General features: G+C 44.8%; 2 protein-coding genes across 2 annotated transcripts in view; both read left to right on the top strand.

Moving 5' to 3' along the window:
- LOC104294443 (feather keratin 4-like) overlaps nt 1-545 on the top strand; it is a 1,049-nt gene extending 504 nt beyond the window's left edge. The window contains exon 2 of the mRNA XM_009894059.1: nt 518-545. Coding sequence (XP_009892361.1) covers nt 518-545 — 28 coding nt within the window. The remainder of the gene's footprint in view (nt 1-517) is intronic.
- Nucleotides 546-13,970: 13,425 nt separating this feature from the next.
- LOC104294454 (feather keratin Cos1-1/Cos1-3/Cos2-1-like) lies at nt 13,971-14,456 on the top strand. The gene has a single exon (XM_009894069.1). The coding sequence runs from the start codon at nt 13,971-13,973 to the stop codon at nt 14,454-14,456; it is 486 nt and encodes a 161-aa protein (XP_009892371.1).
- Nucleotides 14,457-26,224: the final 11,768 nt, after the last annotated feature.

Consider the following 26,224-nt stretch of genomic DNA (forward strand, 5'->3'; position numbering starts at 1 on the left):
TCCCGCCTTGGAAGCTGTGGCTCGTTTTAAGGCAGCCCAACTACCTGCGGACCATGCAAGAACTTAGGAGGTGAAAACACAAGATCTGGATCCGCAGCTGGGACTGGCTTTGAGAGATGGCGAAAGCCCATTGCATCAACGGGAGCCACCCTTGCTCGGTACCTCTGAAAACCGGGCCCACACCTCTTTCTTGCATTTTTCACTTTGTCTATTATTGATGACAGCTTCTGTTAATCATCTCACAATGCTAGATCCCTACTTTCATTGTGCCAATGTAAGAAAAAAAAATTTTTTTGAAAGGTCTGACACAGAGATTGTCAATAACACTGTGACAGGAGAAGAACAACCAGTGGAAGATGGACCCTTCCCTGGCAGTAAGTCCTGTGCCCTTCCCTGGCATGGTTGAAGTGTCGCTTTGTGTTGTGTGCCATCTCATTCTGCAGTGTATCCCATTGCCCCTTTGTATTAAAATCCTCCTGCATCATCAAATTTTGTTCAGCTTTTCTTTCTCCACAAGACCGTTTTGGTCCTATCCTTTCCACTAGCTCATTAGGCTTCCCAGAGCTGGTTACATAGCCTGTGAGCAACAATGACGTGTTTTTATGGTAATATAATAGTAATTGCTTAAGTACTAAAGGTGTTGTGAAAAGGGTGCTTGAACGAAACATTCAAAATTTAAGCACACAAAGCAGTTCAGCATTACATCTCTGTAGGGCACAGAGGTTTCTGAAGCTGATGGCACAATACTTTGTTCTGGTTTAGGAACAGATAGCAAATGCAAGTCACTTGCTACAGAAAACACTCCGATAAATCATTTTTCATCAGTGCAGCTGTTTCATTTCGTGTCAAGTGAGGGATGAGATTTAAAATGACACATGCACAAAACTTCTTTGGAAGAGCTCAAGCTGCTTCTTATCTCTCCCTGGCCAATGGGTAAAAGTATCAGGGAAAAAAAAGGTTAAGGGATGAGACACAGTCAGATGAAGACTGGAAATTCATAAGGTTTTTTTTTAATTTTACACTCTGTGGTATAGCCCAGCTCGTCTCTTCAGAAAGAGTCTGTTTGTTCATCCATTCTGTCACCGTATTTCATTCAGAATCAGTTTATAGGAATTATCATGGTTCCCTGGAGACGTCTGAGGTTTAGGCAATTTAAATATGTTGTCAAGAGCACCTAAAGAATGCAAAATAATATAAAACCACATTTGTCTGGGGACTGTGAATGGTAACCGAAGAAAACCACATGAGCCTTACTTGATTTCTGAGATTTGTCACCTTGAACTTGTGGTGTTAAATACCTGAAGACATTTATGAATTTCTTTTGACTGTGGCCCCATCAGAGGGTGTCATTTATATGACAGCATAATGTGCTTTCATGTCACTGGGATGTGCAAGAGACTTTCATAAGTGATGAGTGACATGAGACCAGAAATAATACCTTGTGTTGTTGTTCTCTGTAGCTATTGCTGGGAGTAGAAACACTGAGACTGATGGGTGAGTCTCCAAGAGAAGTGCTAAAGATGCATTAAATCCTGGCTCTACTCCATTTGATGTTGCTTGGAAAACACGAGGGAGATCAGAAACCAAAGACAGGGTTTTTTATAAGATTTTTTTTCATACTTCATGTTGAACTATGGAATCGTTCATGTTCAGAATGTCAAGAAAGATGAACTGAAACACAGGGACTATTAGCAGAGACAGAACACAGAATATCCCTGTCAGAGATTCCTGGTCCTGCTTTGAAAAAATCTGACTTTCATCTCTTTGTTAAAACTAAGGTGAAAATTGAAATAACAAAAATTTTAATTGACAGCTTTTCTGGAGATAGACATAAAATGATTTAGAGGATACTCACATGACTAAGCAATCACTAAAGTTTCCTGTGTTTAAAGAAGTTAAGGAATTTTAATCTGTGATTTATTTAATGACTGCAGACAACAAACTCACCAGCTCCAAGCAAAATGTTAATATGACTGAAGAAACACGCTCAATTTGAAAACAATTAGATAATTTGTTTGCAGTCATTATGTAGCTCCGCGGCTTGGCGGTAAGATAATCACACATTGTCAGGAAGCAGAATTCCAGTTCAGCGGCAGGAATCCTAAAATGTGTCACAGGGTGCAACATTTTGCACCGCTCCAAAGCCTCCACAGTCTCTAAAGACTTAAGACAGAAAGTTTTAAGCTGTCAGCTGCCTTCATGGCAATGAGTTTCACAACCAAAGTTGTTTGTAGATAAAAAGGTGAAAAAGACAACGTTAGGCAAATGTACTGATGCAGCATAGCTTTAATGTGAGAGAAGCACGGGGTACATTGGTGAAGAGAGGCACGCGGAGCACAGAGGACATTCCCCAGGGCTTTGGGAAGTCATGCAGCTCCACACGTGCCAGCAAAGTCAATGGCTTGGACATCACCAGGTCTCAGCTGCCCCTGCGAGGTCAGCACAGCCCAGGGCTGCGGCAGCGTGAGATGTTGCCTCTTCAGAAAAAGCCGGAGCCACAGCTTCCTCCACCAAACCTCCGGGAACTAGAGTAGCTGCCCCCGCCAAAGGACCGGCCTCCTCCAAAGGAGCCCCCACCGTAGGAGCTGCCTCCTCCGCAGGAGCCCCCAAAGCCCCCGCCCATGGAGCTGGAGCCGAAGGATCTTCTGCCTCTGTATGAGCTTCCAAACGACCTGCTTCCTCCGTAGGAGCCCCCAGAGCCAAATGAACTACCCCCTCCGGACAAGCCCCCCATTCCTCGGCAACTGCTGCCCCCGTAGGAGCCCCCCATGCCCATGGAACTGCTGCCTCCGTAGGAGCCCCCCATGCCCATGGAACTGCCCGCACCGTAGGAGCCCCCCATGCCCATGGAACTGCTGCCTCCATAGGAGCCTCCCATGCCCATGGAACTGCCCCCACCGTAGGAGCCTCCCATGCCCATGGAACTGCCCCCACCGTAGGAACCTCCCATCCCTAATGAACTGCTTCCTCCGTAGGAGCCCCCAGAGCCAAAGGAGCCCCCTGATTCAAGAGAGCCCATTCCTCCTGAAAACCCTCCAATGGGTGATGGGAAGGAGGTGCCCACGATGCTCTCCTGAGGGCAGGAGCTGAGGATGGGGCCTGGGAAGGTGATGACCACGGGTGGTGCGTAGACCACGGCCCGGGAGTCCCCACAGGAGGTGACGCATGGCTGGCTCCAGGCGTTGGCGAAGGGCTCTGGGCAGGTCACCTCGCAGGGTGAGGAGCATCTGCTGCTCATGAGCTGTCCTCCTGAAGACATCTTTTGTGATGTAGATAGACCTGCAGCAGGAGATAAAATGTAAGTACAATGCCAGAATGCCAGAGGGAAAAAAGCTTGCAGATCTGATGTCTTTCACGAGCATGAAGAAAGGGTAGAAGAAGAGTGTTTAGAATTACTCAGGTTTCTCTCTTTCATAAGTTTTTCTGAACATGCAGGCACTAACACCTGCTACTTCCTAAAGTACTTTCTGCTGCTCTAGAACTACTGGTAATCATGGAGAGCAAAACCAAAGTCCGTGTGTCTTTGGAAGCAGCTCATCTTCTAAATTTTGTTGGATTATAATATATACCTCTGGAGCTAACACACAACATCGAATTGCTCCAAGTTCCTGTGGAAATCCAGACTTATAGTTCACAGAATCATTATGGTTGGAAAGACCTTTAAGATCATCAAGTCCAACCATTATCTAACTCTACCAGGTCCACTTCTAAACCACATCCCTGAGCACCATACCTAGATGGCTTTTATATACATCCAAGGATGGCGATTCAACCACTTCCCTGGGCAGCATGTTCCAGTCTTTGATAACCCTTTCAGCATAGCAGTTTTTCCTAATGTCTAACCTAGACCTCCCCTGGCGAAACTTGAGGCTGTTTCCTCTTGTCCTTTTGGCTGTAGCTTGTGAGAAGAGACCAATGCCCACCTATGTACAACCTCCTTTCAGGTACTCGTAAAGAGCAATAAGGTCTTCCCTGAGCCTCCTTTTCTTCACACTGAACAACCCCATGTCCCTCAGCCTCTCCTTATAAGACTTATTCTCAAGATCTTTCACCAGCTTTGTTGCCTGTCAGCTGTGTCTACAAATGCGTACATTTATATGACTATAAAAATTAATGTCTGAGAAAAGGCAAACGGCATTGCTTAGCATCACACTTTCTGCAGAAGACTAAGTCCTCAGTTAAATACTGAAAATATTTTCCTAATGGTTCATATAGAGAATGAAGAGGATCCAACTCACCAGGTCTGTAGAACTGGAGACGAAGAGCTGTCGTTGATGGAACTGAGGCGTTCAGAGCGCTCTTATATACCTCTTCAGACCACCAGTGGGATGTGAGCCATGCTTTGTGCAAGACCTTCCTACGAGTTGCCAAACTATGTTTTGCTGTATGGATTATTTCTTTAATTGTTCTAATTGTTCTCTTAAGTGATGTGATCACGACTTTATTCTTAATTCCAAGTCACGTTACAAGCACTACACACCTCGTGTGTGATTTTGTACTCTGACCCTGACAAAGTCACCTGGCAGCTGATGTTGTCCCTGGCCCTCACTGGAGTTGAAACTGGAATGAGTGTAGATGCATCTGAGGGTTATATCAAGCTGATAGACAGGTTTCGTACACAATATTCCATTTTTCTTCTTCAAAATCTGGATTGCAAATAGCGGGGTGGTTAATAGAAGTGCTACTGCTTGCCAGTGGTGCTGAAATGTGAGAAACAGCAGCAGTGCCCAGGGTTCTTCCTGTGAATTCCCATTTCTTAACCCACCTGTAGGAAACCAGGAAGATTCATATTAACTGAGGAGTTAACGAAGAATTGCTGACTAGCAAACCTGTCAAATCAAGGGCTGCCCACTGATGCCTGACAGGACTCGTTCGCATTCTGATGCAAGATCTTAACCTTATAAGCTCCCTGTGCTCTATTTTCTAATTAAGCTTGAAAACACCAGAAATCTGGTGATATAAATGGTATAAACATTAAACATAATCATTAAATGTAAACATTATAATGGTATTAAACATAGAATGATAAGCAGAACAGGCTGGAAACCCAACCATTTAGATTCAGATAGGCTGCAGTTTCTTTCCTCCCACAGCTGTGACTGAGAGTCAAAATCTAGAATTACTTTAGTTTACTTTGATTTAGAAAAAAAAACAGTTTACGTTGGGTGTTTGATAAAGCTGGCACTAATCGGTGTGCTGTTTGTCTGTTACGACCACACACAGATATTGATCACGTCACATTTTCTCACTATGTTTCTGGTTATTGATAAAGGAAATTTTGCTTAGAGATATCTCTTCCTATTTATGCACTTGTATCTGTATATTCTAATATATGAGGCTTTTAAGTACTAGTCCAGGAATACTGAGGTCTTTTTCTTGAAAAAAAACCCTACTAAGATGGTTTTATTTTGTTTTAAATTTAATTATATTTATACGCTTTGCGTGCTTCCATTCCATATCCAAAAAGATTATATTTTTTCTCAAATTATGCCACCTGGACAACAGCAATGCGTCTTGCTAGAATACCGCAACTCTCCTGAAAGGTTACAAAAGGAGAAGGATAAGAATAAAATTACTCCATGTTCTCACATGGTGCTTCCTTGTACTTACTTGGATGACCGTGGGCATGTGATTGGGCACTTCTGTAAGCAGTTACTTGGGTGGATGTTAAACAGGCAGAAAAAATGACCCCTCCCATCTAAGGAGCTATAAAGATTAAATTCACAGTTTTCCCAACTCTGTGCAATTCTAAATTTAAGTGGAATCTTCTGCAGAACAAAAGGCATTTCTCCTGACAAAGCCAAACTGCTGTTTTTATCTCGCTTAAGATTGATACCTTTACCTTGCTAAGCAAAGGGAGTTCAATTCGCTACCATTGCAATTCAAATGAGGTCAGGAGATGGCACTAGTCATAAAATTAATATAAAAACTATTTAAGGATTAAAGTAAGACAAAGGGTGTGTTGCGCATATTGTATGATGTGGAGCTGATTTACTAATCATTATCGGTTATCAAAACAATTATTGCAATTAGAAGTAGCTTATACAGCAAAATGTTTTGCTGGCTAACTATTATGCCCCATGTACGAAAGTGTGTCGCATGTCCTGGCAGCAGTCTGCAGGGGTATATAAAGCGCTGCATTTCCCCCAGGTTCACCAACAACTTCTCTTCAGTCTGGTTTTCTCCGTCAGCCCGGTAAGTACTCTTCCTTTGAGTTCCTTTATATTAACTGGGATGCTGCTACCGGTGTTTAACTTGGGCATGAATTCTATGTCAGTACTCTGCAATGATCAGTTATATCAGGTTTGGTTTATTTCTTAAGCGGATAAGTTTTTTGTAGCTGTTCAGCAGTAACCATTGGTAGATGCAGGTCTTAAAATGCGAGGCTGCGTTCCTCCAAACCACAAAGGGAAAGTGCCAATTAAATCTTCTTCATTTGATAAGGAAGTTACAGCCTAACAACTTACAGCTTTGGCATTTACTTTGAGGGCGGCAGAGCAGTGGCACAGGCTGCCCAGAGAGGTGGGGGAGTCTCCCCCTCTGGAGCCATCCCAAACCCACCTGGACGCCGTCCTGTGCCACTGCTGGCGGGGCCCCTGCTCTGGTGGGGGGTGGGATGGGGGAGCTCCAGAGGGCCCTTCCCACCCCCACCAGTCTGGGATGCTGGGATTTATTAAAATACGTGTGTGTGCACCCCCCCATATATATATGGCAAGAACCACTGTTGATTTCTCCTTATAATACAGGTCACACCTGTTTCCAAAAGAATGTAATATCTGGGATGAATAAATCAGTGATTTGTCCTTAACAGAACTAGTGGTGGAAGACAATAAGATATGCTCTCAGAACAACGACCGGCTAAAGGTGCTTTAGGATTGTATATGTTGCCTTACTGGCAGCTACACTGGAGGGCAAGAGAAGTTGTATTTGTGCCTGTATTATTTAGCTGTAGCCATGCAGAAAAATAATGTTTCAGACTGGATTAAACTAGGTATCTCCACAAGAAGAGTTCTTATCTTTACAAGAAAATAATCCTTTCTGCCAAGAAACGTACAGCTTGTATCATCAGGGCAATTGTGTAAAGGCACCGAACGGCATATTCATTTTACTTTTACTCCTTAACCTGTGCTGCAGGTCTATCTACATCACAAAAGATGTCTTCAGGAGGACAGCTCATGAGCAGCAGATGCTCCTCACCCTGCGAGGTGACCTGCCCAGAGCCCTTCGCCAACGCCTGGAGCCAGCCATGCGTCACCTCCTGTGGGGACTCCCGGGCCGTGGTCTACGCACCACCCGTGGTCATCACCTTCCCAGGCCCCATCCTCAGCTCCTGCCCTCAGGAGAGCATCGTGGGCACCTCCTTCCCATCACCCATTGGAGGGTTTTCAGGAGGAATGGGCTCTCTTGAATCAGGGGGCTCCTTTGGCTCTGGGGGCTCCTACGGAGGAAGCAGTTCATTAGGGATGGGAGGTTCCTACGGTGGGGGCAGTTCCATGGGCATGGGAGGCTCCTACGGTGGGGGCAGTTCCATGGGGGTAGTTCATTTGGCTCTGGGGGCTCCTACGGAGGAAGCAGGTCGTTTGGAAGCTCATACAGAGGCAGAAGATCCTTCGGCTCCAGCTCCATGGGCGGGGGCTTTGGGGGCTCCTGCGGAGGAGGCAGCTCCTACGGTGGGGGCTCCTTTGGAGGAGGCCGGTCCTTTGGCGGGGGCAGCTACTCTAGTTCCCGGAGGTTTGGTGGAGGAAGCTGTGGCTCCGGCTTTTTCTGAAGAGGCAACATCTCACGCTGCCGCAGCCCTGGGCTGTGCTGACCTCGCAGGGGCAGCTGAGACCCGGTGATGTCCAAGCCATTGACTTTGCTGGCACGTGTGGAGCTGCATGACTTCCCAAAGCCCTGGGGAATGTCCTCTGTGCTCCGCGTGCCTCTCTTCACCAATGTACCCTGTGCTTCCCTCACATTAAAGCTATGCTGCATTCAAACTCAACCCTCTATTTTGTTTTTTACTTTGTAACTTGTGTTTTCAAGTAATCTTTTGGGTAATTCAGCAATAGCCCTGAGAAACCCATGAGTGTCCTGGAGGAGAATCGGGGCCCCTTTATTACAGTGTGTTTGATGGGGGAAACATAAATTTTGCACCACATCCTTTAGTATTTGCTCATAGTTTCACCTGGTACAGAATCAAACAGGTAAATCAGTTGATGCCTTCGTAGAAATATGACCTGGTGGCAGACATGCTCCTCTTGAAAACAGGAACATACAGTATCAGTTTTAATTAATTGTAACATAATAATTCTTGCATGTGAAGGGCTCTGGTTTTTAGATTTTTCTTAAAGAAACACTGAATATTTAGATTTGCGTCCGCACATGCCCTTCAGCTCTCTCTCGATGCAGTGTTCCCTGCTCCTCTTAATTGTTATGAAGACACTTTCCCGTAACAACATGACTCATCTGTATTAATCTGGTCAGACTACGCTGCTGACTAACATGAAGCACATGGATGTGTCTGTGTAAGAGCTAAATGTGAATAAGAGGAAAGACAAAAACAGACTTACAGAAATAATAAATATGATTTGCCGTTGTCTCTTCTGTGCCTCTGAAGGTCTGGAAAGGCAGTGGAGAGAAAAGCAAGGCCAAAGCGGTGAGTCCTCACAGACTTCTCCTGCCTAGTGAAAGCAGGAGATGGTGAGTCACAGGTCTCTGCCCAGATTTTAAGATCATGGGAAAAAATTCTTTCGATGCCAAAAGAAGCCACACCAGCTAAGTTGAAGCGATGTCTACTGTGTTTATATGAACTGTAGACACAATTTTATTGTCAATATAGACATAACTGCACAGTTTATTACATAATTGTCTAGCCTGCAGTTTATGTTTTTCTTAATTTAATCGGAAATCTTGCAATACCTGATTTTCTCCTGGCATGTGTGCACATAGGTTTTCTTTCTCTGCTATTTGTGCTATTCTTCCAATCGGAATGAAAACATGGCAGGTTCTGAGACTGGGTACTGGTGCCACATCGTACCTTAAGTCCTAACAGATATTTTGTATTCTCATGCCTCCAGATTTTTTGGCCAGGAAGGATCTTCTGGACAACGTGAACCAGAAAATATTACCCAGTACTTTCTCTCTGTTCCATAATTTCTCTGTAAACTATCACACACCTTTTGACTGAACACCCACACACTTTTGATTTAAAGTCGGTATGGAATCACTCATCTCTGGCAAATTATTCCAACAGTTAATTATAGTTAAAATTAAATGCTTGCACATTATTCCTTCTCTAATTACAGCGTTTCCTAATTAGAGAAGTCTCCTCCCCTCTCCTTGCAGTTACTTGTGTTTGTTTAAGTGTCTTCTTGGTCCTATTTCACAGAAACTATGCTTTATTTTAGAGAGTGTCATAAGAAGGAAAATAAAATAATAAAGCACTACTTCAAGGAGGAAGGCAATAAAATCCCCTTTATTCAGTGGGAAAACAGGAGATGAAGTCATCACCTCATACTGCAACAAAGCAGACAGATTAGTTTGAGGGAAAAAGGCCGCCCCACTTTGCGATTGCAGGAGCAGCCAGGTGCTGACAGATTTGCAAGTGAGACGACGGAATCTCAATACTGAAACACTTTTAAGAACAGCTTAGGGAAATCTCTTCCAGCAATAATTTAGGGGAGAGTATCAGTTGGGCAACCCCACCATTTCTCTTCCACAATGATTTCCTGTAATTCTGTTTTATTGCTAAACAGTTATTTTTTTTAAGCCCTTGGCATTGCTCGGCACCATTTTTGAAGAATGTTCACCTTCTCAGGCAATTCATACTCATTTAATTCTCCTGTTCACAGCAGCATTTGTTACTTCAGCAGTTTGAAGTACTTTACCAACAGTACGATTACTTCCTTATCGCTGATTTCTTACATGTAAATAAATAAATATATGCAGGAGAATAAATGCATATATGTGTGTGAAAGCTGGGCTCACTCAAAAGCTCCCTCTGGAGCTGTTTTGGGTAAGCGAGCTCATGACAGGAGCGTGAGAGCAGCTCATCCTCCAGCCCTGCTCCTGCCATGGGTTTTGTGAGTCAGACACGGAGCAAAGGATGAACACCTGATGCTGGAAATGCCTCTTAGAGAGCCAAACACAGGGCGAAAGCTAAGGGGAGGATGCTGCCACGCCAGCCGAGCGTTAGCAAGAGTACAGGACGAGTCGTGGCAAAAATTGCCCGGCAGGTTTGGCACCACTGGAAGGAGCTGGAGGTGAACGCCAGCCACTCCACGCTTTTCCAAAGCTGCCAGAGGTCGATGTGTTGGGCTGTGCCTATAAAAACCAGCACCTGTCAGACACTATTCAAATCCTCTCGCAGCGGCATGTCTCATCTCCCCTGCATAGCTCCAGACCAGTACAAGTCAGGTGTGTAGCTCTGGCTGGGTGAGAGTTCTGGTTGTCACCATGATCTTGGGACGTGCCAGCCCAAACAAAGTCTACATGCACACACAGATCAGTTTCTGGGTTCATTTTCCCCTCCCTCATTTCCATACGTACTCAACATTTTTGCTTATTGTTGTTGCAACTTCTACGCTATCAATTACCCCTTGGAAGCAGGGTGATTTTGGAGGATCCTCTAGGCAAGAACACTTATTGGAATTGTTCTGAGGAAATGCTTTCAGATAGTTTTGCAAACACCCACTAATGTTTTATACATGCAAAGTGTTGTGGTGTTATGATGTTAATAACAGGCTGCCAGTATTAAACTCCACAGTATTGAATCATAGCGTCACTTTGAAATATATATGTCAGGGCCACCCATGTGATTCTCTGAATCAGGCAATGATAAACCCCCTGGGAATTTGGATCCCTTTGTTTATTTTTGATTAAAAGCCAGCTCTGCATTTGTTAGCATAATAATACTATTTAAAACAAGTTGGCCAAATATTCACCTTTCCAAATCAGGGATTATTTGCTGATTTAAATAGTATTATATCACCTGAGGGGGCTGGGTCTGTGCTTCAAACATGGCAGGAATTGCTGCTTCATCACAGCAAGTCAAGTTGGGCACAAACCAGTACTGAGAACTCAATCCTTTGTGTCGCCAAAGCCGTCCTGAGCAATCCTAAATAAATCTGTTGCTCCTCTTTTCTCTGGCCCAGCTGTTTGTTAAATGGGGAATGACCAGCTTTGCCACAGCATTGCTCACTTACCTTGAGTTTCCCGCAGCGCTCTTCTCCACGTTCATAAACATTTTTCGGATGCAGCCGTGACCATAACCGCTGTGAAAGGGACAGAGGGGAGGGTGATTTATTCCAAACCAGACTGAGCAATTCCAAGATCCCTCTCACCACCTCACGTCAACCAAAATGAGCTTTCTCCCCTCGTGTTTCTTGCTAGGCTTGGCCAGGAGTTGTGTGGCAGAGGAGGAGACCTTTCATGCTCAACTGGGGCTCTGGCTGCCACGTCAACCCTTGCACTGTGTTATATTCTTGCCTTGGAAGAGACTTGAACATCAAACGAGGAGCCAGGCCACCAGAGGCGATGCTGTGCTCTGCTAGGAGTGTCTCTCCAAGGCAATCCTGACACTGCAGTCATGCAGTGACTACAGTTTCTGTAAACACGTCCTAACAAGCTTTAAACTAGCAAGCACACTTACTACTAATACTAGGTTAGGCTCTTATGCATTCTTGGAGGTCATGATGTTAAGCAAGGAAAACAAACTCCTGTTTTCTAAGGAATGGCAAGGCTGCGTCCTGGGAAGCCTCTGCCCAGCTGCAGCTCTGTCAGGGCTCCCACACGCGCCGGAGAGCCGTCCTGCGGGCGGCCGTCCCGCCGCAGGGCTGCAGGAACGGGTTTGATGCTGAAAATCGTGAAATGAAAGGAATCCGGGGATGGGACTGCGCAGGTCACGTGCTGGTGAGAATAGGGTAATCAACACAAACAGTAAGCAAAACAATTACTGTAATTACGTGTCAAATTTTGTTTGGGGAGTAATGGAACCTAATGCACAAATATGACGTTATTTTCTTGCATCAGCCTGGTGGTCCAGGAAGGTATATAAAACCATTCATGATTCAGAAACCTTCCAGCAGGTTCTGTTGACTTCTCCTCGGTGAACTGAGTAAGTTGGATTCTGATATAACTTCTTCTTCCTAGAAAAGCAAAGAAGTATCATTTTTGAAATCTTTGCATTTACTTCAGGGCTGAATTTTTGGATTAATGTTCTGCGTTTCTAGGCAATATTCAGGATTTTATTTTCATGAAAGACTCGTTTGCTAATTATTCATCCAATGGCACTGACGGACTGAACTTTAAAAATACATCTGAAATCTAGATAATGTTAAAGACACCTAATTCCATTACTTTATGGAAATTTAATGCATATAGCTTTTAGATAGCCTTAAAATATCTCAGCCAGCAGTATGTGTCTGGCAGTGTTGTTCTGACCTTATGGCTTCCAATTTTTATCTAATTTTTGACAGAGGTATCGTGTAAATATTGAGATAAGCTGTATAAATACTGTGATGGTGAGATCGCTGCAGTCACCTTTTGGACTGGATCCACCTACTAGGACACAGCGTCTCTGTGGATGTGGCCTTACAGGGTTCCTGGTCTGATTTTGGAATTGGCCCACCTGGGACCCTCTCAGGCATTCGCTGTCTGCCGGAATGGCCAGGGCTTTGCTAAATCGTCTGTCAGTACAGCTACGCAGAGAAACGGGACCCCAGAAATTGTCTACTTTAGTTGTACATTCCTTGGGAAGTTGCTTTGCGTGTTTTTGTTCTGTTTATGCAAAGCAGTGGTCTTATGCAAAACATTCAACCGGCTGTGTAAGAATATATTATCCACTATAAATGTTTTGTGCTGTACGTTATGTGTTCGGGTGTGTTTTTCAGCTATACATTTTCTCTGGCTTGCTTTCTGCTGTGGGATTCACAGGTCAAGTCAAGAGTGTAGAATTTATATATGTAGTAGAATGTAAGGGTGGGAACCTGGAGATGGTGTCTGGATTAAGGTTTAAGGTCAGGAAAAGTTTAGGTGAATAATGGGTATTTTGACATTGTGTCTAAAACAACAAAAGGAAAAAAAATCCAAGAAAAGTTGCTTGAGTCAAACTGAACCCCACCCAGGCTTTTGTAATATGCAGCTCAGTTAGGCAAAAAATAAGCTGAAAGCAAATATTCCATTTAATCTGAAACAACAGATTAACTAGCTCCTTCATTTGGTGCTTTGATTTGGAACTTGGATGAGTTTGAAATGACATCCTGAAATGTAGTTTTATGACACTTGCCAAATTACCTCCCCACCCTTCAATTTATTTCAAAAGAAATAAAGGAGGTGTAGAAGTCAGTCCAGGTTTGTGAGCAGTTTTACTCCCTCTGAAATTTAAATTCAGGAGACGTGCTTTCAGGTTTTTGCTGTGCTTCAGCTTTTTCCTTGTGATCTTGCAAAAGGCTTTTATTTGTTTAATTTTTCCAAGTGAGCTTGATACTAAATATGCAGTATTAAAGCCACCTGTTACAAACTAGCTGCACTAAAAATGTAGTACTTTGGATCCTTATGGGATCAATTCCCTCACGTACAACATAGGGTTTATATACCTCTTTCTGCCTTTTGTCTGCTTAGCCCAGAGAATACATAAATTCAGTACCGTAAAACTCCTCGTGTGTTTTCCATTTCTGCAATGCTTGGTGCTGTATCACCCTAATTTTACTGAACTCCACCTGGAGCCCAAATTACGTGGAAGAAAGTAGGTGTTATTTAAGGAGCAGCCCCAAAGAGGTTGGTGTCTGCAGGAATGAATTGGGCTCTGAAAGGCCGCAAAGGAGAAGAGCAAAGCAAAGCAGAACAGGATGGGTATCTACCTATCTACCACCTCGTGTCTCTTCAGGGCTCACCTTAGCTTAGCTCAACTGTTGATCCTGTCCTACCGGCTCCTTTGGTTTTATATTTGCTCCTTCCCATGCCTTGCAGATCTACAACACAGCTAAAAGATGTCCTGCGAGAAAACTGTGTGTGCCCAGCCATGCTCTGTCCCGTGCGACACGAAATGCCCCGAGCCCCGCGCCGCTGCCTGCAACGAGCCATGCGTCATCGCCTGCCCAGACTCCCGCGTGATTATATTCCCACCTCCCGTGGTCGTGACCTTCCCGGGACCCATCCTCACCACCTACCCGCAGGAAACTATCGTGGGCTCCACGGAGTCAGCCGAGCTGGCTGGCACGTTAGAGTCCGGCGTGGCAATCGCTTCAGGGCAGAAGGGCGCTGAGTGCGTGGAGCCCTGCGTCACGCAGTTTGCCACGAAGTGCGAGCCCCAGTGCGCTCCTCCATGTCCTCCTCCTTGTCCTCCTCCGTGTCCTCCTCCATGTCCTCCTCCATGCACTCCCCAGTGCGCTCCCCAGTGCGTGCCGGAGTGCTCCTACACCTATTCCACCCGCTGGAAGCATCCTTGCCAGAGGGGCTTCTGTAAGAAGATCTAATCAGCTTAAAAAAAAGAATAGTCACGGGAAAAGAACAAGCAAAGAAGTGAAAGGATATGGCATGTGATTTACAGGCATGGCTACTGGAGAGGGAAGCACCCCTGAAAACCAGGACCCTACATTTAATAGTGCTTTAGCTTAGATTAATGCTTTCTTTATTCTTGTGGCTTTGCATCTTACTTCTGCGCTTTTAGCTTTCTCTACCCAGTTTGACATTGACCGTGGTTTTAAAACAAAGCAGACATAGGGATTTGAATGTCAGGCTCAGCAAGAGTGAGGAAAGTGAATGTCTCGATGAAATGCGTCACGCTGGAATGGGTAATTCATTTTAGCTTTTCTTGTCTCTAGAAATATGCTCTTTCTCGTCTGCATTATTCTTTCTGCAAATGTTTACTCCACTTCGCATTTACATTAAAATGCTGCTGCATCAAACCATTGGCCTTCTGAATCTCCTTTTTCCTCTGCTACTTGTTTGCAATGCTCTCTTGGTGACACTCAGCCTTATATAGAGGAACAGAGAATGGCCTGGACACTCTTCCTAGACCACTCAAAACTGGATGCCCAGGTAAAATTAACGATTTGGTTCTGCTCTGCAGGCCCCCGTGTGAAAACGGGATCTCAGTCATATAATCCAGGTTGCAGTCTAGAAAACAGTGAGCAGAAGTCCCATTCGTGGAGAAATGTGGTTCTGCATTTTCTAGGTATACACCTCTAGATTACAGCAAAATGTATATTTTCGAGGGTCCTGTTCTAGCTCATAACCAGTCCTATTTGGAAGCCTTCTTTTCTATAAACAAATCGAACTGAGCCAGATTCAAGATATTCTTCATATTTCCGCATCAAAAATTTTCCGGCCTGCTTTTGCAAAGAACTCTTTTTCACGTGTAAGTGTTAACAGTCACGTGTGGACCTGGACCACCAGTTTCTTACTTGCTTCTGGATGTCCTGGCCAAAGCCCCAGGTACCTACGTCTGCCCGGCTGGTGCCAGCACTGGATCCCTCTAGGCAGACGCCGTTTAGGACATCAGGTGTGTCCTGCTCATGCCAAGCAATTTCAGGTGCTGTTTTTGTACTAAAGATTATGTTAATTTCGTTCTTCCTTAATGGCTACGTACATATGTTTGCTTTAAGTCACAGTCTTCTGGTGCCTAGGAAATACCATGTCATTCTTGCAATTATACCCACCCAGAAATATCCCAAGACTTCCGCAGAACAAAGGGAGTCAGGGTGCTTCACAACCACGCACTGATGTATTACACGTGTAAAGTGGTATGTTAATATAATGTTAATAGTATATTACTTGGGTTACATTCCCCAAGACTCTGTAATAACTGATTTGGAAAAAAAAAGGTCATGATTTCACACACGTTGATCTCCATATCTTCTCAGGATATTTTTTTTCTAGTAAACTGATGATTTTCACTGTAAAGTTGCTTTTCTTTTGTTTTATGATGATACCTTTCCAGTCAATGGTTAAAACATAGGGCTGTTTCCATTCAGCTCGAGTTTAAGAGAGGGGCTCACGAAGAATCCCTCAGCCCGATAGTTCCAGAAGTGCAAGTTCACTCTCCAGGTGACCAGATTTTAAAACAAGATGGCGTTTTTAACATTTTTAAAAAAAAGCAAAGCAGTTTTTATCCCTCTATTGAGTAGAGTTTGGTAGTTCAAAGCGCTAGAAAGCCAGCTGCCTAAGTGTTTTTACTAGGGAAACCACCCGGTCAAGCCCCAAGCTACCAGGCTAGAAAAACTTTATGCTGTGCGTTCACAATTAGCAATGTTGTCCCCCCCAGCTCCCCACCAGGCACACAACTAATCCTAGTTGGATATTTGAAGGGAGAGGTAAACACAGGAAAACAGGAAAACCTGAGCAATAAACTAGCTCTAGATAAACCACCAAAGCAAAGACACTTGGTAGCCGCCAGGAACCCATCTTCCCATGGCTGGGAAGGTCCGATGGGGCAATTCATAAATGTCTCCATCAGAGGATTTGGAGGTTCCCCTTTATTCCCAGCTCCCTTCCCAGCCTGGGGGTATGTGCTCTGGGGCAGGCTGGTCTCTCCTGCAGGGTCTGGGCGAGGATGGTGAGGCTGCAGGACCCAGCAAGGATGCAGGTCTGGTCGATCAGCTCCGTGCTGGGGCTGCTGCCCTCCTGTGGACTCAACCATGGGTGACTCAGACCCTGATGAGAGGGCAACTCAGCAGGGACTGCAAAACTTACCTGCAAGTCTAGGTGTGTGCTTCAGGCAAGCCTCGGTACATGCTCCCGGCCAGGGTCATGATGAACCAGCCATGAACGTGGCCTTGGGTTGGTGTCTGGAGCCCTTGCTGTCAACCGCATGCCCAGGAGAGCTGCTGGTATGCCACGGGCTCTGCAAAGTCTTCATCAATGCCTGTTCCTGAAGATCAGCCCAGCGATAAACCTGCACCAGTCCCTTAATCTCTTTAACACTGTGAAACAGCTCCAAGCCTGCTGCCTGTCACTTTCCCGGCTGTTTTGCTCTTCGTTGCTTTTTGCCATCGCTAGTATTTTATGGAAAGTAGGTAGTTATTATGTCAATTTTATGGAAAAGATAATTGCTGCCCTAAAGCTAAATGACTTGCTTCCACGGCGAATCTCGGATTAGGCTCAGCTGCTGCTATCTTTTGAAATGTCTAACATAAATTATAGTATTTCCTAAACACTGCAGCTAAGTTTTTGGCTGCCCTGATATAAATGAAACAATAGACGGTTTTGGCCTGACAGCAAGGAAAAACTAGACAAGGAAAGAAAAAAACATCTTTGGGAGGAGAATTGGTTCATATTTACAGTTGAGGTAGGGACGCCCAGTAAGTGGCAAACTTTCCAAACAGCTTATTAAATATGAAAGCTTTGGAAAGTCTGAGCCCTGTGGATCTGCATGGGGCCCCACAAAAGCCCCACGGGGTGAGTGCAGAAGCCTTCACCTTCCCGTCACTCCTCCTCAGGGTTACCTGGCCCTGAGCAATGCACTTGGTTACCTGTGCCTGTAGTTATTCTTTAGAAGAGCTATGCTCAAAATGCAATACAAAGGCCACAGCTGTGAATGTATTAAAAAAATTGACAAGTATCAACAACTGTTCCATTCTGAGCAAGCAACATTTTCAAAGCAGTTAGGAAGGTTTCACCACACATTTGGGCAAGCACAGTGCTCACAGTGCCGCATCCCTCATCTAGATTTAATCTTTGCACATGAATCAGCCCAGCAAAACTTCAAGGCAATACTCTTTAGTTTCCAAAACTTGAGTCAGTAAGACATGCTAATGAACCAAAAGATATTATTTTGCAAAGTTAATGCATAAGAGGTAGATCCTCCCATGATGCAATTTACTCTTCCCTCCCTGTAACAATTCTGTGCCAGCCTACAAAAGTCAATTGCCAGGCTCTCGAGTGGCATAAGCAATAGATGTACGCCAAATAAGAAAGCTAGAGAGACCTAACTTAAATATTATTTCAAACATGCACATCGGGAGATGAACACCGTCCAAAATCCTGGCTAACCACAACATGTCACATATATGCAGACCAAAACCTATTTGTGGATGGAGAAAAAGGCATGGTGCAATTAACACGGAGGAGCCAGGAGGGTGACAAAGTTCATGGCTGCACTTCATCACAAAAGGTCAGGATGGAGCTCTGTGCCCTGGAATTACTCATCACTCCTCACCATAAAGAATATTTGTGTTTCTGTGCTTAATCTGCTCATGTTTTTCTCTTTGCTGACCAGTTTGTTGCCAGTGTGTCAAAATGATCTCTAGATTATGGTGAATCATTATGGAGATCCCTGGAGCAACAGCCTGGGAAAGTCAGGCTTGCTCAGAACAGGCATTTCAGGAGGTGTTAACAATGATGGTTCTCTGACTGCGGTGATGTGCCGGGGTTATTATCATCCTGGTAATTGCTGGAGTAAGACGCCCCAGTGTTGACTAATCATTCCTCTCTGAAACATAACATTGGCGACGTTTCCTCAAGGAGGTTATGACTGAAAGCCTTAGGATTGATGGTCATGTTGTTATTTAAACCAAAACTTCTTTATTTTGTTTTGGGGGGGCTTGTTCTTTCAACCCCATGGCCCAAGCCCTCCCCTAGGCACGGAGCTGAGAGGGTGGCTATGGCCCAGAGCCAGCACTGTTGTGGAAGAAGCTGCACTGCGTGGAGCTGCTGCCTGGAGGCTGCTCCAACGTTGCACTTCACTTTTGCCTACCACTTGTGGGAGGGTTGTGCCAGGGCGTTTGCTGCTCTGACACTGTGCTGTTCCTGAAGCTGAGCTAGGAAGCCCGTTCAGCTTCCCGGGAATGGGATGAGGAACGGGGAAGAGCTGCGAGACAGTCAGAGTATGAAGGTTCCCCATAATGACAGCCTGGGATCCGTCCCAGTGGTGACTCTGTTCGGTTCTAATTGATGGGTGTTTGGAGGACATAAAATGTGTTATTATACAGTTAATCAATTCTGGCTCTTATGCTTTCTTTAGAAGCTTTCGATGCTGCACACAATTGCACCATCTAACATGAGCTGTGGGTGTCTGCCAGGACACTCCTGGGGTCCTGAGCCAGAGGCTGTGCACCAGTGTGCCCATCCTGACCTTTCCAAGGCATGCGGGGGATCAGGCAAGGGCAGCTGGCTCGGTCTGGTCTGAAAGGACAATGTACGTGTTCCCCATTATAAAACCAAGTTCAGTTTCCCCCTGGCAGTGGTCAGCAAACCACCATCAAAGCTATGGGAACTCTGAACTCACCCAGAAAACTCATCCCTAAAGTTGTATTTTCATTCTATAAATTATTCGTTATTGTTGCTGACTCATAAGTGCTAGAGACCAAACCACTGACCAGATGAAGCAGGACTGTTGGAGGAAACATTAGTAAAGCCACCACTAATGCTGTTAAAGTCAGCTTTGAAAGGATTAACATGAGCTTTGTTTCTTAAGAGCCACTGCTATTCTTGCACCTGTTAATTATTAAATATAACTATCACTGCTAGTTCTATAAATCTGTCTACTGCAATTTTGCATGCTATTATTTTGTGCTTATATGGTAAACCCCTCAGGAAAGGCAATGTCTCATGACCTGCCTTTGTGCAGTACCTGTCCCTTTAGGGTGTCCAATATAACTGGAGCATCTAACAGTTACTGGAATTTATAATCTACGTAATAAGGTAACAAGTCCTTAAGTGCCAATCTGGAATTTTCTGCTGATTCCCCAGAAGGGCATCAACCGTGAAGAGTGATCAGGAATTCACTCACTCCCATTCATTATTTTTACTGACTCATCCTTACAGCCCCTTGCTGCATGTTTCAGGCTTACAGAGACTCGACCCTCCCTCCTTCAAAGAAGTCTTTCTGTGCAAAGTGAGACAAGATGTAGGAGGGATTTGCTTTAGGCACTGAACATAGGGCTAAGCCAGCCAACTAGACTCCCTCTGTAGTCCACAGAAAAGCATGTTTTGGGACCTCCAGTCTCTGGGTGCTCTTCTGCGTTATTGGAGGAACAGCCCACTCTCCACTGACTGCGATGGACAGTTGTTAACCAGCTTGGCAGGTTTTAAGTCAACACATCGCCGGCCCCTCAAAGCTTCTGTCCTTGCAAAGATCTCTGTCTGCTGCGGTGGATGATTGGTTAGTTCTGTTTTAATTTCTCAGGTGATCACCATAAGAATGAGCCCAGGGCAGTAGCTGGTCAACTTACGTGCTTGTAATTGGTGATGTGAACACGCTCCTGGCACAGCACATGGTACCTCACCATCCTCATCTGCTTTGGGGCTGGCTGAAGGCAGCATCCCTTGAGATAAAGATAAAAGGTGACAACAAACCCACAGTTGTTTTGGTTTGCAAAAATGACAGACGCTCACAGAGGCTTTGGTTGTGATAACCATGGTTATGAAGGTCTTGGCAGAGACCTTCCATTTTCCAGCCACACACTCTCCTGTTTTTCTCCCAAACCTTTGGATGAGGCCCATTGCCATAGTGGCTGCGAACTGCACTGCTGACCCTGAACGAGGGGGTTGGCCTTTCTCAAGTCATGACTTTCTGAGTTGGCATTTTGCTGTGTGGTTTGGCGGGATGAAACAGAGGTGCCTGGTGTGCAGGCTGGGCTGCAGAAACATACCTTGCTGCAATTCATTCCTCTCTCGCTCTTGTTTACGTTCTTGACAATTTAAGCCCTGTCCTTTCTGGCTTAGATTATACTTAAATTATGTGGGATGGTTATGAGGAAGCTCTAGGCAACACTTATCTGGGCAGTTCTAATTTTTTCCACGGCATAAAGGACTTCAAAGCATCTCCGGGTGATTAACATGTTGTAGATACAGAGTTCTACTGTAATAAAATTAATGACATGTTGCTGCAGTTTTAGGTCTTGATAATGAGTAATAGTTTCACGTTAAAACACGATCTTATCCTCCTCCTAAGCAGGGCCTTCACAGCTCCGCAGGTCAAGGTTATTTTCTTTGCCATGGAATACAATTTTCTCTCTGCTATACTTAAATCAAAGTCTTAATCTTATTAACCTTCTGGTCTTATGGTGTAAATTTGCTCTATCAATTGAAGAGGTACCCAAGAGAATTACCCTAGATAAAATCTGGGTTTAAGTTGTTTAAAAAAAGTGTGAAAACCAGCCTTGTAGTGTGCTAAATTAAGCTCTTCTAATTAAACATACATAGTACAAATGACATAAGCCCTCCTTCTCCAGTGATAACTTTGTTTGTTATTTCACTGTGTAAAGAAATTGTAACTCTCCATAGAAATAGAGAGTCCACAGATTTATTTAGTCTCCAGCTCTGCCTCCAGCTGAAGGATTTGGATTTCTTCACCACATTGACCAACGAATTCAAGCCAAAATTTTCAAAATCTAATGAGGGATTTTGCACACTTTCTTTGAAAAGAAAGCTTCTGTGTTGTCAGCTACAACTAGTGATCATGGAGAAGCCTAAGTCAGTTGTCAGATGGATATCACACGGTATGGGGAGCAGAACCGACAGCTAACCCCAAGAAAGATAATTACAGCAGTTGAAGGAATGAGCCAAGCAGCAACACCTGATATGCAAGGAAATGAGATAAACACCAACAAATAGGTCTTCTAGCCTCCGGGCAGCTGGAGGAATTGTATAAAAGCACTTGCAGCTCAAGACTTTTTACCTGCTTCTCCCACTTTCTCTTGTCCTGGTTCAGCCTAAACCACGACATCTCTCTTCAGTGGATCACGTAAGTCTGATTTGCCTTATTTTTTTTTTTTTTTTTTTGACTGAGTCATCTTTAGTTTTACTGGCGGTGTACAGCTTTTTTATGCTCAGGATTGCTGTAGCTGTCTGCTATGAACAAGTCTCTACTGCAAGCAGTCTGTTGGGTGCTGTGACAGATGTGGATTTGGGGAGGGAACATGGGTATCACAGACCCATATGGGGTTTAGACACTTTCCAGTGACTACATGGGGGTTTAAATTCTCTCTTCTGCTTTGTACAGTTTCACTATAGAAATACTTTGATACTGGAGATTTTCTGGGTCGGTTATTTAGCCACAATCAAATGCTCATTCTTTCATATACAGCTACTGAAGTTTAAAATTTTAGCCTTTTTTCTCTTCTCATGAATACACAGATTTGCATCTCCTGTGCATCTTTAAGGTCTGGGCAGGTGGAAATCCAGAGAAAGACTCAGTTTTTAGGACAGGGCACAGTTTTGTCCTTGAAAAATAACTCCATAATTGAGCACACCAGCACTGGATATTTTTTACAGAAAATTAAAAGAAACTAGAATCTCTGTAAGCGAGAAAGCAGTAGGCTAGGCTGAGCCCAGGCCTGATCTCAAACAGCAGCTCTCCCCTTTCTAAAACAAGCCATTTTAGCTCCAGACCCATGCACATGATATTTGTGCTAATATTTGCTGTGGTGGGTTCACTGACTGCAAATACTTTGGTGAAGGCAGCTTCTTATTCTGTATTTAACCTATGCCTTGAGGCAAGAGGACGCCCTGAGGGACACAGGGACTCACAAAATAAATACAGGCCACCCCGTTAGAGAGCTCCTGAGGGCAGGCTCCTGCTTCTGCTCTGGGTCCAGATACCACCACTGAAATTTCACACAGTTGTGCTTAGTTAGTGCTTCTGCCCAGCTCTGAGGTAGCTGGAATTTCTAACAATATTTTGAAACAGAAAGAACCTGGTGTAGCTTGGAATTAGGATGAAACTTGCCTTTTTTTTTTTTTGGCTGACTATTCAGAAAAAGCAATCCATCCCTGTGCCTTAGCAGAGCACCCAGCTGTCCTCCAAGCTGCTCAGGCGCTCATGTCCCATGTTGGTCCCAGGTGCAGGAAGGGACTGGTGGGTGACAGCCTTCCCCGCAAGGAGCTGTGCACCAAGTGCAAGGGCTCTGGCAATATCCGGATCTCCTCTCTGTGTTTCAGGCTCACCTGCCTTCCAGAGCGATGTCTTACTGCGGAGACCTGTGCATACCATACAGCAGCCCATGTGAGGTGACCTGCCCTCAGCCCTTGGCCAGCACCTGCAACGAGCCGTGTGTGGCAACCTGCGATGACTCCAGAGCTGTCATTTACCCACCGCCCGTTGTCCTGACTTTCCCGGGACCGATCCTCAGCTCTTGTCCACAGGAGAGCGTTGTGGGCAGCTGTGGACCTCTTGGTGTTGGCCACTCATTTGGTTCCGGGGGCTGTCTTGGTTACAGGGGCTATGGAAATGCTGTTGGCTTAAGGGGCTCCATCCTTTTTGGAGGCTCAAATGGTTATGGGGCTGCATGCAATTACAGCAGGTCTTACAATTCTGGATACTCATCTCTGGGAAGGGGAAATTGTAGCCCGTACTCTTACCGCCGGTACAGCACCTACAGCCGAGGAAGCTGTGGGTCACCCTAAACACAACATGGGAGTTCACTGTGCGCAGATCAACCAGGAGCTGGAAAACATGGCAGAAAATCCTGAATGGGAAACTGAGTGTGAGCCTGAGCAGAGCTGAGAGCTCACTGCTCTGACTGAAGCCAGCAGGAGCTGTGAGCTCTCAGCAGTGCCCAGAAAAACAGTCTTATAGGTAGAGCTGGGCAAACTGTAAAACTACACACACAGATGAAAGGAAAAAAAGGATTTAGTAAGGGTCCAGCAAAGAAAATGAATTTTCAAGGAATAAAAAAAAAAAAAATCAACCTGAAAAACAACTCCTTTTAAAAACTCAACTTTTAAATTTTAAAGCAGAGAGTAAAAGCAATTTCTCTTAGAGACATGTCAAAATTAAGCAGTTCATAATGTTTTTAACCACTTTTGCTCTTTAAAACTCTTATTTTCTCCCCATTTAGATTACTTTAGCTGAAAAATTTCATTACCCTAAGGCTCCATCTTGGAGCAAATTTGCTATTTATTAGACAATTATAACCAGCTCAACCTATAAGCCTATTTTCTGTTTTACACTTTAGGCTTTTGGCATCTTCTGCTTATACATTCCCACCCATGCATTTATTGCAGTGATCCTGGGGATGGGCGAGATGTTCAGTTGCAAAAAAATATCTGTGCACTGCAAATACTGAGGTGTCCTCAATACCCATGAGGTTAAACAATGTTCAGTTTAATGTATCATAGGAATTTGTACATAGTTTTGTGACCTTCCACAACACTACAGTACAAGAATAATGGAAACCTTGTTTGCCTTAGTATAGTCTGCTTTAAAATGAATTTATTATAAAGGGATCAAAATAGGACATATAACTCAAATTACACAGCTGTAATAAGGAAAGCTGAAATTCTCATACCAAATGTATGACTTGATATGACAAATTTTGTGATGTAAAGGGTCCTGAAGTGTCTGTCTTTATTCCCTGTGGTATTGCAACTGTTAGCTCTCCTTCTCATGCCCATTAAAAGCCATATTGCATAGCACTGACCTGGTGTTCATTCCACTTTGGTTTTCCACTTACCTCTGTCTCAATGAAAAGACTTCTCTTCCTTATGAGCTCCATGGTTTCTCTTCCAGAAGATACAGTAAGTTCCCAATAGTCACCGAAAGGCAGCTTTCTTCCACTCACAAGTACTCAGTTCCTTTGGAAATAAGACATTCTGCCCTTCAGTTTTAGAGAAAAAAAGAATGCTCTTAATAGCCAGAGGAAACCATGCTACCTACACGCCGTCAGCACACCATTGCCTCCACGCTGCTGGGGTCTGGCTCCATGCAGAAGCTGAAGCCAGGGCTTTGCTGGGATAGAAATGGAAATCTGTTCCTACGAAAAAAAGAATGCTCTTAATAACCAGAGGAAATCATGCTACCTACATGCCGTCAGCACACCATTGCCTCCACACTGCTGGGGTCTGGCTCCATGCAGAAGCTGAAGCCAGGGCTTTGCTGGGATAGAAATGGAAATCTGTTCCTAGCACTGGCATTTGCGATTAGCAGGACACCTTCAGCAGCAAATACACTTTTAAAATGTAGTGAAGATACTGAGGGCAACCCCTTTCTCCTTGTACGCTAGTGGGAGGATGAAGATAACCTCTCAGCCACAGTCTAGCACGACCGTTTAATCCCACCACTTTCACCACTAATCCTTACAAAAGATTTTAGGGATGTCCACATCTTGTGGATAAGTGGACAACACACACAAAGCCCAGGATGTCTTGTCCTTTGCTGTTGATTAACACCCAGAGGAGCCTGGGTCTCCAACGAGGCATCATTTTAGCATAATTGTCCAATAGTTTTAAGCTGAGGAGAAAAGGAAACCAGCAGGCAAATGTTGTGATGCAATATAAACTTTAATTGAAACAGGACAAGGACTTCATAGCAGCAGAACATAACAATACAGAGAGTACAGAATACATTTGCAGGCTTCGCTGGGTATGGACATGGTTGTCTTCTTTGGGGGCTGCAGTTTGTAAGATGATCTTCTGTCTTCGTTACATTTGCAGTGTTTGAGAGTCGAGTTCAATTTTCATCTGTTTGTATTTTCTTTTTCTATTTTTTTTTCTTTTTAAACCCCAAACTGCGTGAAACAGGGCAGCTCCAAGAATCAAACTGGAGCTTTGAGAAGTTTTTCCACTGTATCTCAAAAGCCGGGAAAAATCAGTCCACATATTAAGAAAGAACATACAGAATCTCATTTGCACCGATGCTTAGTCTTCAATAAACCACTCGAATCTAAACTAAGGTCTTATTGATATTTCTCAAGCAAACGGCCCCTCAAACACAGAGTTGGGATCTTGTTAGCAAATTCCTAATCCAAAGGGAAGGGAAATACAGTGTCTGGGCTTGTTTCTCAGAATGGCTGAGTGTGCCCAGCCCCTGAGGACCCCCACCACAGCCTGGTACGCTGCCCCTCTGAAAGCCATGTCCCTCTGCTCACTCATGGACTGGGACTTTGCTCTGCTCCCTGATGGGTCTGGCTCCCCACGGGGCTTAGCAGGGCCCACAGCTCCAACGACTGTAAGTCGTGTACTTGCGGGAATAGCAGGGATTGGAGTACCTGCCACCCAGGGAGGCACCGGACCCGAAGGAGCTCTGGCCTTCCAAGGAGCCCCCATAGCCAAAGGAGCTGCCTATCTCCAGCGGGGCTGAGGTGCCCACGATGCTCTCCTGAGGGCAGGAGCTGAGAATGGGGCCTGGAAAGACGATGGCCACTGGTGGTGGGTAGACCACGGCCCGGGAGTCCCCGCAGGAGGTGACACAGGGCTGGCTCCAGGCGTTGGCGTATGGCGTGGGGCAGCTCACTTCGCAGGGTGAGTAGCTGCCATAGTTGCAGACCTGCCTGTAGGAAGACATCGTTCTGGCTGGGAGTGA

Source organism: Charadrius vociferus, unplaced genomic scaffold (assembly GCF_000708025.1).
Source record: "Charadrius vociferus isolate BGI_N301 unplaced genomic scaffold, ASM70802v2 scaffold900, whole genome shotgun sequence".
Classification (NCBI taxonomy): Eukaryota; Metazoa; Chordata; class Aves; order Charadriiformes; family Charadriidae; genus Charadrius; species Charadrius vociferus.